At 39.7% G+C, this 10,564-nt stretch overlaps 1 protein-coding gene across 1 annotated transcript; it reads right to left on the bottom strand.

Annotated features, from left to right (window-relative positions):
* Positions 1–3,195: 3,195 nt before the first annotated feature.
* LEFTY1 (left-right determination factor 1) lies at positions 3,196–7,009 on the bottom strand. Its single transcript, XM_073556226.1, has 4 exons — positions 6,733–7,009; positions 6,012–6,255; positions 5,649–5,888; positions 3,196–3,535 (listed from the first exon to the last, which is right to left on the bottom strand). Exons 1-4 carry the CDS (start codon positions 7,007–7,009, stop codon positions 3,196–3,198), a joined length of 1,101 nt encoding a protein of 366 aa, XP_073412327.1.
* Between the last annotated feature and the right edge of the window lie 3,555 nt (positions 7,010–10,564).

Raw genomic sequence — 10,564 nt, 5'->3', positions numbered from 1 at the left:
AAATGTTTTTCATTATTCGTTTAGTCATGTTATAGTAAGAAAAAAAAAATTGGACTTTTGTTCTCCCTCTAGAATACAGGGACAGTGAAATGCACTGCTATGTACAGGTGTATCTCTAGGTACCAGTATAATCTGTCTGTGATTTCAAAACCTACAAGTCTAGAAAACTCTGACTTTGTTGTCAGCATTGACTGTGGCTCATAACTTTTGCTACTGTCCCACAATGATGCAGGTTGGGGTTTAAATCCCCGGGAAACCAGATCATAAGAAAAGAGATTTGAATTGTTTATTTATTTCATTGTATATGTGTAGAGAGCAGAGAGGTACCGGCCCCCCGATGTGGAGGAGATATGGAGCAATGAAAATTGCAGAGAGTGAATGGAAGTCGGGACACAGCCCTGATCTCCCCGCACAGCTTCCTCTGGATCCAGGATCCAGGACGGTTTGTAGCTATGTGTGCGCAATTTGCAGATGTGCGGTCATGCACTAACTAGGCATGCCCATATTCACATCTATGGGGAGAAGCTGGGCGTTTCTGTTTAGCATGTGACTGCAATTATGCAAATCACATATGTCTGGTCCCTTGACCGCCCCCTCGCACTGGCAATTCTGGGGAATGAAAGGTGTAGTCATGGCGGTCTGGGCCGGATGGAGAACAGGGGAGGTGTATTATTACTATGATCAGAGAGAATATAAATGGTATGCAGAATACCTTTGTATATACCACTATATAGTCACATAGAATACCTGCAGACGTGTGTCCATAACCTACACAACCCCTCTAATAAAGACCACTATACCAAGACCCATATCACCACCATAAAGTGACTGATGTACCGCCACACAGCCATAGTCCCTCCCTTTTGTTCCTCCATGCAGAATTCAGTTCCCCTTTGCAATTTCCCCCTTTGTGCCCCCATTAGGGGTGTATCGTCCATAGTGTCAAACTGTGAGGCCATTATGGGGCTCGTTAGCAGGGGGGACCCAGTCCCTCACCTGTCCCCAGTCCCTCACCTGTCCTCACAAATTCAATGGTATTAGCATCCATTGGGTGCAGATACAGGTGAATATAATGGTGAAGCGGGGAGTCGTTAACCGTGGATATGCCATAAATGTCTGAGATTTGAATACCCCTTTAATTTTAAGAACCTTTTTCAACTTTCCCCAATGGGAAATTCTTAAACATTTGGGGTCCCCTCTTTATAACCCTCAACTATCATCCAGGGCAGTTACAGAAAAGTGACTCTGCACGCCCATGCTGCATTTTCTTTGTGGAACACTTGTCCATGAATCCAAATGTAACCCTACAGATAATAAAGATATTTATTAATTTATATCCAGACGTAGAAAAGAACATGTTGGGCAAATGACAGCTGTTACTACAGTTGTGGCCAAAAGTATTGACACCCCTGCAATAATACTCAGTTTCTTCCTGAAAATGATTGCAAACACAAATTCTTTGTTATTATCTTTATTTAACTTGTCTTAAATGAAAAAAACACAAAAAGAATTGTCCTAAAGCCAAATTGGATATAATTCCACACCAAACATAAAAAAGAGGGTGGACAAAAGTATTGGCACTGTTCGAAAAATCACGTGATGCTTCTCTAATTTGTGTAATTAACAGCACCTGTAACTTACCTGTGGCACCTAACAGGTGTTGGCAATAACTTAATCACACTTGCAGCCAGTTGACATGGATTAAAGTTGACAACCTCTGTCCTGTGTCCTTGTGTGTACCACATTGAGCATGGAGAAAAGAAAGAAGACCAAAGAACTGTCTGAGGACTTGAGAAACCAAATTGTGAGGAAGCATGAGCAATCTCAAGGCTACAAGTCCATCTCCAAAGACCTGAATGTTCTTGTGTCTACCGTGCGCAGTGTCATCAAGAAGTTTAAAGCCCATGGCACCGTGGCTAACCTCCCTAGATGTGGACGGAAAAGAAAAATTGACAAGAGATTTCAACGCAAGATTGTGCGGATGTTGAATAAAGAACCTCGACTAACATCCAAACAAGTTCAAGCTGCCCTGCAGTTCGAGGGTACAACAGTGTCAACCCGTACTATCCATCAGTGTCTGAATGAAAAGGGACTGTATGGTAGGAGACCCAGGAAGACCCCACTTCTTACCCCGAGACATAAAAAAGCCAGGCTGGAGTTTGCCAAAACTTACCTGAAAAAGCCTAAAACGTTTTGGAAGAATGTTCTCTGGTCAGATGAGACGAAAGTAGAGCTTTTTGGGCAAAGGCATCAACATAGAGTTTACAGGAGAAAAAAAGAGGCATTCAAAGAAAAGAACACGGTCCCTACAGTCAAACATGGCGGAGGTTCCCTGATGTTTTGAGGTTGCTTTGCTGCCTCTGGCACTGGACTGCTTGACCGTGTGCATGGCATTATGAAGTCTGAAGACTACCAACAAATTTTGCAGCATAATGTAGGGCCCAGTGTGAGAAAGCTGGGTCTCCCTCAGAGGTCATGGGTCTTCCAGCAGGACAATGACCCAAAACACATTGCAAAAAGCACTAGAAAATGGTTTGAGAGAAAGCACTGGAGACTTCTAAAGTGGCCAGCAATGAGTCCAGACCTGAATCCCATAGAACACCTGTGGAGAGATCTAAAAATGGCAGTTTGGAGAAGGCACCCTTCTAATATCAGGGACCTGGAGCAGTTTGCCAAAGAAGAATGGTCTAAAATTCCAGCAGAGCATTGTAAGAAACTCATTGATGGTTACCGGAAGTGGTTGGTCGCAGTTATTTTGGCTAAAGGTTGTGCAACCAAGTATTAGGCTGAGGGTGCCAATACTTTTGTCTGGCCCATTTTTGGAGTTTTGTGTGAAATGATCAATGTTTTGCTTTTTGCTTCATTCTCTTTTGTGTTTTTTCATTTAAGACAAATTAAATGAAGATAATACCAAAGAATTTGTGTTTGCAATCATTTTCAGGAAGAAACTGAGTATTATCTGACAGAATTGCAGGGGTGTCAATACTTTTGGCCACAACTGTATATCGAGTGACAACGATAAATATACAGGAGCTATATACAGGTAAGTGCTTCTTCTAACATTGGAGCGTAGAAGGGCTCATGTGTCCGGCCATTGTTCCGGCAGAGTGTGGCAGCCGCCGGGGATGATCAGGACATCGACACGCATCAAACATCGTCGGGTATCGTGCCGGAATCCTCACCGGAGTTATGTCATTAGATGATGGAAATATTGTCCGCAGTGCAGCCGCATCTCTCCACTATCATATTGGGAAATTCGGCCACTTCTATTTCCGTGTAGTCACCCTTCTTGACCAAGTACATGACGGGCAGAGGTGAGCTTTCCGCCACTGTGCAGATCCTCTCCCCATAGCTGTATTTTAGGGCCTGAGAGTGCGGCTGGCGGCAGCTCCCGCTGCAGCGGTAGGCATTGTACCCCGCCGGCTCGATGATCCAGTACTGGGTCCACGTCAGCTCCCGGAAGTTAATAAAATTTTCTTCTCTGCAGCAGATATTGTCCTTCTTGGCTCCGGAGGTTGAACAGTCTCCACGGGCGCTATAATACAGAACGGAAAGGGTCGTTATACCACCGGGGGGGGATTTTAATTTTTTTTAGAGTCTGTTGGTGGTACTGATTATTGCTATATATAATATTGTTATTACTAGTGGTAGAATAAAGCTTATAACAAGTATTAACAGTAGAATAAAGAACAGCAATATATCATCATTAGTTGTAGAGTCGTAAGTATTGCAATATTTGTCATACTGAGAGTAGCAGTGGTATAATTATTATTTTAGTAGCCATATTTATATTAGCACTAGTAGCAATCATATTAGTATTATAATTGTTTGATGTATCAATACTTATTATAATTATTATTATTACTATTATTTGGTAGTGGTATCAGTACTTTACATTATTATTCGGTAATATTAGTGCTTTATATTAATGTTAATAATAGTAATAATAATAATAATAATAATAATTATCTGGTAGTATCATTATTTTATATTATTATTTGGTAGAATCAGTTCTTTATTATTATTATTATTATTATTATTATTATTATTATCATCATGATTATTATTATTATTATGTAGTGTACATACTTTATATTATCATTTGATAGTAATCAGTACATTATTATTATTATTATTATTATTATTATTATTATTATTATTATTTAGTAGTGGTATCATTATCTTACAGTTAGTAGCAGTCTATTATTAATGGTAGGACTATGAGTATTTTATTTTTACTAGTTTTAGTAGTATTTTAGTAGGATATATATTTTTTATTATTAGTAGTCGTATAATATGTAATATTTATGGTAATGTTATTAGTAATAATAGTAGCACTGATATACTTATTAGTCTCATCGGTTTTGTTTTGTCATCATTTACAGTAATCCTAAAACTAAATTATGCATATAATATTATATTTTAAAATGAAAAGTCCCCGTTTAGTAATCTGACAGCGACGCAGAGTTTAGGTGTAAATGTTTCATGTTTACCCCACACGCGGGCGACTTCCCCTCACCAGACCGTGAAAGACTATTTAGATTAGTGATCCATTTGGAGTCTTTGTGATTTTGTATATTTCTATTGTTTTGTGTCGCACATTGTGTTTTGCTCCTGTATTGTAATGCATGCTACGATTGTCTGGTATTATCACGCCTACGTAACGCCTCCTCCTTACTAGTGCTCCTACTATTGTATTACTACTGCCACTATTATTTTATTACGTCTGCTGCCACTAATACCTACAACTACTCTAATATTATTACTACTACTCCTACATTGCCTTCTGCTACTATTGTTTTACTACCACTACTAATGCTAATATTATATTATCTTCTATGACTACAATTGTACTACTACTAGTTTTGCTAATATATTAACTTCTACTACTATAGCTACTACTATTACATATCTACTACTGTTATTTTATTATCACTAGTAATACTGTTATATTGTCTACTACTATTGCTTCTACCTCTATTATATCTTTACTACCGCTAGTAACAATAATATATTAACTTCTACTCCTATTATTAAACTACTACTACCACTATTATTTCCCCAGTACTACTGCTATTGTTATATTATCTACTACTACCACTGCTAATACATTAACTTCTTCTACTACTGCTATTACATTTCTTCTACCACTATTATTTAGCTATTAGTAATAATACCGCTACTCTCATATTATCTACTACTGTAATAATACTACCATTATTACTATTTTACTACCAATAGTACTTTTTTATTCTCTACTACTACTATTATATTACTACTACTATGTTACGGTAACTACTCCTAGTGTTATACTACTACTCGTATTATTATTTTACTACCACCACTACTACTCCCGCTGCTCCTAATGCTTTTATCAGTAGTATTACATCTACTGCTACTACTATTATATAATATTATTGACTTCTACTATTATATCACTATTAATGCTTCTATTATATTACCATTTCTAATATTATACTACTATTAGTATTATTGTTAGCAGTAGTTGTACCATTATTATTATATTATTACTATATATATATATATATCACTACTACTATTCTGTAGCTACAAATACTGCTATACTAGTAATACTAATAGTAATATTTACATATCAGTGAGAATATCAGAGTGAGACAAGAACCTACCCATGGTCGTCCAGGTTGAGCGTGTACAGGACCAGCTCCGGTTTGCCTGCCGCGCTGTCGGATGAGTTTTGGGTAGTGAATCGGACCAGTTTTGCCATCTCGGCAGCGTAGTTTCCATGTCTTTCTCCGTCTATCCTGATTTCCAGATGCATATTAGATTCCCCGCTACTTCTCATCCAATAGTGCACGGCATGGGTGACATCAAAACTCCTCCAGCCCGATTCTACAATGGGCACAAGCCTGGAAATTTACATTAAAAAAATCCCTGTTCTTACAAATGTATAAAAAAAAAAAAATAAACATAAAAAAAGAATAAGAATTAGAATATCATAATTAATTTATGAATTCCTAATATTGCCTTACCTGGAATCCACCAGTGACGTCCTGTTGTTTCCGTCCTTCGTCACCTCCACGTAGTAGACGCTGACCCTGGCGTTATTAACAGGTCTGTTGAAGCGTCTATCAGGATGCCCCTTGGTATTAGGAGGCAACTTGAAGAGTTTCAGTTCAGCCATGGTTACTTCGCTATTTTGGGGTATCCTGGACTCCATCCCAAATGCCAAGGTCTGCTTGACGGGATCTGCATATAGCACCTCACCAGAGATATCTATGGAGAATTAATATAAAAACCCGTCAGTATGGGCTCAATAGTTCCAATACCCTACCGGAGAGGGGCACATAATTATGGAGGCCATCACTCATGTCGTTAACATGTGGACATATGGTTCCACAGTCTGGATCAGGACGTGAAAGGCAAAATATCCGTCCGTAACAATGTCTATAAATTGTGTAGCGAATTTGAAGCCCTGTCTGGTACACCGCCCCGTAATACACCGGTACATTACGGTGTGTTGTACGATGGCTCAGTGGTTAGCATTGTTGCTTTGAAGTGCTGAGGTCCTGGGTTTAAACCCCACCAAGCACAACATCTGCAAGGAGTTTGTATGTTCTCCCCAGGTTTGAGAAGGTGTTCTCCCTCAGTGAGGATGATGTCTGTAAAGCACTGTGGTATTAATGGCGCTATATAAGTGAGCAAAATATATCATATACTGTATCTCCAATGGACAAAAATGCATAAACCTACCTGCATTACCAGGGATGCCCCTCAAGATGCCGGCCAAACTGGGTAGCGATCTCTTAGTCCTCTTCTTGTATTTTTGAAGCATGGCGATATACTTGTTTTGGATGTGTCGTGGGACCACCAGATTGTCAACGTCTCTCTTCACCAGCTTTGGCAGATAATTTACGTTGAGTTTCTTTAATAGAGCGTCTTTGAGGTCGTCCGGCGTAAACCCACAAGTCGTTGATATAAGGAAGGCACAGAGGAACCCGATGAGTCCCATAACCAGATTGGGGTTCATCACTTATTCTCTGAGTCAAGAGAAATGTCCAAGATGTCAGGAGGATATGATATGTTCTTGTTCTCAAAGTTTCAGATGGAGACCTGCCCTCCTTTTATATTGGAACCAAAGGACGCCCTGCTGTGAGAGCCAATAATGTAAAAGAAGCTGAGACAACAGGACAACATCACCCCACTAAGTGGTCTGACACTTTCTTAACTTAATCCTCAGACAAGAAATACACTAATAATTAAGGTTCTTTTAAAATATTCTGCCACTGAAGTAGCTGCTTACATTTTTTAGAATGTATAGATACATATTGTGTTGTATTTTATTTTTTTATTTTTGTATAATTTTTATTTAGAAAATGAGTGAATTTTACAGCTTTCTTTACTTGAAAAGCGTTAACGAAAAATCAGTCACATTTTTAGTTTGGGAGTATAGTACAACGATTATGTCTATTTTTTTTATATATATAATATTATTAAGGAGGCCATGTTGTGGGTTTGCAGCAATTTTTTATACAGTTTACATTTTATTAAAAAAAATAATTCAAAACCCAATATACAGGTCAACATATATGACAGTTTTTGAAATAATAAAAAAAATACATTTTTTTATTATAAAAATTCTGTTTTTATTTTTTTTTAAGTTTTTATTTCTAGATTAAAAAAAATGTGGAAAAATAAAGTAACAGCAAAGAAAAATAAGTTACAAGTATTGCTTTTATATTTTTGTATTATTGTTTGCATTTCATAGATTAGATAGACAGATATGAGATAGATAGATAGATAGATAGATAGATCATAGATAGATAACATTGTTCATCGTTTACAGAATTATATGTTCCTGTGAATTAAACTTTAGTTTTTGCTCTATCTTTGGCGTTTACCATTCTCCATTGTGTACTGCGAACCACAAACTTGATCTTGTGGTTGAAAAGATGAGCACAACCCAGATGTAACGAACATATTACATGTAAATGTCTGTTGTTGCAGGCCATAAAATTCTTACAGAGAACTGATGGAGGCTTTTAACCAAGTGTTAAGGATTATGTTACATTAGTGGACTTTAAACAATGATATCTTGGTCTACGTTAGAGGTTGAAGCTGTTGGCTACTGTATGTAAAAAATGGATAGCTACAAGCGTAGATGGAATGAAGGACTTATTATGAAGTGTGAAGATGGAAAGCTTGAACATGGGACTGACACTCAACTTTCTGAGGACAAATATATTGACTACTGCCAGGTACGAGTGGGACTCATATGAGATGGACGGTGATGAACTGGAAGTTGTAAAGGACTTCAACCTACTCGGATCAATGATAACTCAAGATGCAATGATGACACTTGAAGAAGTCGATAGGAGAATAGCTATGGGCAAATCAACAATGAAGTCACTGGACAAGGTCTTCAAATCGAGGAATATTTCACTGGCATTGAAGACATGGCTCGTAGATAGTTTGGTTTTTACTGTGGTAACATATGGATGTGAAATCTGGACAATAAAGTAACAAGACAGAATAAGAATAGACTCCTTCGAAATATGGTGCTGGAGAAGGATGTTATCAATACCAATATACCAATAACCCTAAACGTCTCTTTGACACTTTTCATTCTCTACTCAACCCAAGAGTACAGGCCCCAACCACGGAGCTTCGAGCTGACGATCTGGCCAATTACTTCAAAGAAAAAATTGACCAGATCCGACAGGAAATTATCTCCCAATCACCTCATACCATGCACTGTCCTCCCTCACTCACTGCATCTAGCTCACTCTCTGATTTTGAACCAGTCACAGAAGAAGTAAGCAGGCTCCTTGCATCTTCTCGCCCAACCACTTACACCAGTGACCCATTTCCGTCACATCTCCTCCAGTCCCTTTCCCCTGCTGTCACCCTTCACCTAACTAAAATATTTAACCTCTCTCTCTCTCTTCTGGTATCTTTCCCTCCTCATTTAAGCATGCCGTCATACATCCACTACTTAAAAAACCATCCCTCGACCAAAACTGTGCCGCTAACTATAGCCCTGTCTCTAATCTTCCCTTCATCTCTAAACTCCTTTAACGTCTGGTCTACTCCCGTCTTATCCGCTATCTCTCTGATAACTCTCTTCTCGACCCTCTCCAATCCGGTTTCTGCTCTTTACACTCTACTGAAACTGCCCTCACTAAAGTCTCTAATGATCTACTAACAGCTAAATCTAATGGTCACTACTCCATGCTATTTCTCTTGGATCTCTCTGCAGCATTCGACACTGTGGATCCTCAGCTCCTCCTCACTATGCTCCATTCCATTGGCCTCAAAGACACCGTTCTCTCCTGGTTCTCCTATCTCTCTGACCGCTCCTTTACTGTATCTTTTGCCGGCTCCTCCTCCTCTCACCTTCCCCTTACTGTTGGGGTTCCTCAAGGATCAGTTCTAGGCCCCCTCCTCTTCTCTTTGTACACTGCCCCTATTGGTCAAACAATCAGTAGATTTGGGTTCCAGTACCATCTCTATGCTGATGACACCCAATTATACGCTTCTTCTCCTGACATCACGCCAGCCTTTCTAGAAAACACCGGCGATTGTCTAAACGCTGTGTCTAACATCATGTCCTCACTATATCTGAAACTGAACCTGTCAAAGACTGAACTCCTTGTGTTTCCTCCCTCTACTAATGTACCTATACCCGACATTGCCATTTCCGTGTGTGGTTCCACTATTACTCCCCAGCAACATGCCCGCTGTCTTGGGGTCATGCTTGATTCCGAGCTTTCCTTCGCCCCCCACATCCGATCACTGGCTCGCTCTTGTCATCTGCACCTCAAAAACATTTCTAGAATTCGACCTTTTCTTACTTTTGACTCTGCAAAAACTCTGACTGTTTCTCTTATTCATTCTCGTCTCGACTATTGTAACTCTCTTCTAATCGGTCTCCCTCTTACCAAACTCTCCCCTCTCCAATCTGTCTTGAATGCTGCTGCCAGGATCATATTCGCCAATCGTTACACCGATGCCTCTACCTTGTGCCAGTCATTACACTGGCTACCCATCCACTCCAGAATCCAGTACAAACTTATTACTCTCACCCACAAAGCCCTCCATGGCTCAGCACCACCCTACATCTCCTCCCTTGTTTCAGTAGACCACCCTACCTGCGCCCTCCGCTCTGCTGATGACCTGAGGTTAGCATCCTCAATAGTCAGAACCTCCCACTCCCGTCTCCAAGACTTTACACGCGCCGTGCCAATTCTTTGGAATGCACTTCCCAGGTCAATACGATTAGTCCCCAATCCCCACAATTTTAAGCGTGTCCTGAAAACGCATTTATTCAGACTGGCCTACCGCCTCAACACATTAACCTAATCTATCCCTATGTGGCACAGCCAAAAGTTTTACCATAACCAGGTTCCCTGCATCATGTTCCCACATGCTTTATGCATCTATTAGCCCTCTGTGTCTGTACTGTTACACACTTAACATTATGGCTGGTCCATACAATCAGGGCAACTGTTACCACCCACCTTTCGTGTCTCCCCTTTTCCTCATAGCCTGTAAGCTTGCGAGCAGGGCCCTCATTCCTCTTGGT

The sequence above is a fragment of the Dendrobates tinctorius genome, unplaced genomic scaffold (assembly GCF_039654945.1).
Source record: "Dendrobates tinctorius isolate UK_male_01 unplaced genomic scaffold, ASM3965494v1 ptg000232l, whole genome shotgun sequence".
Classification (NCBI taxonomy): Eukaryota; Metazoa; Chordata; class Amphibia; order Anura; family Dendrobatidae; genus Dendrobates; species Dendrobates tinctorius.
Note: the sequence above shows the minus strand (reverse complement) of the source record. Positions and strands in the feature narration are given on the sequence as shown.

Coding starts and splice junctions, on each gene's coding strand:
- LEFTY1 (XM_073556226.1), bottom strand. CDS start 7,009: ATGAACCCCAATCTGGTTATGGGACTCATCGGGTTCCTCTGTGCCTTC. Junction 6,256..6,732: donor GGGCATCCCTGGTAATGCAG/GTAGGTTTATGC, acceptor AATTCTCCATAG/ATATCTCTGGTGAGGTGCTA. Junction 3,536..5,648: donor CTCAACCTGGACGACCATGG/GTAGGTTCTTGT, acceptor TCTGTATTATAG/CGCCCGTGGAGACTGTTCAA.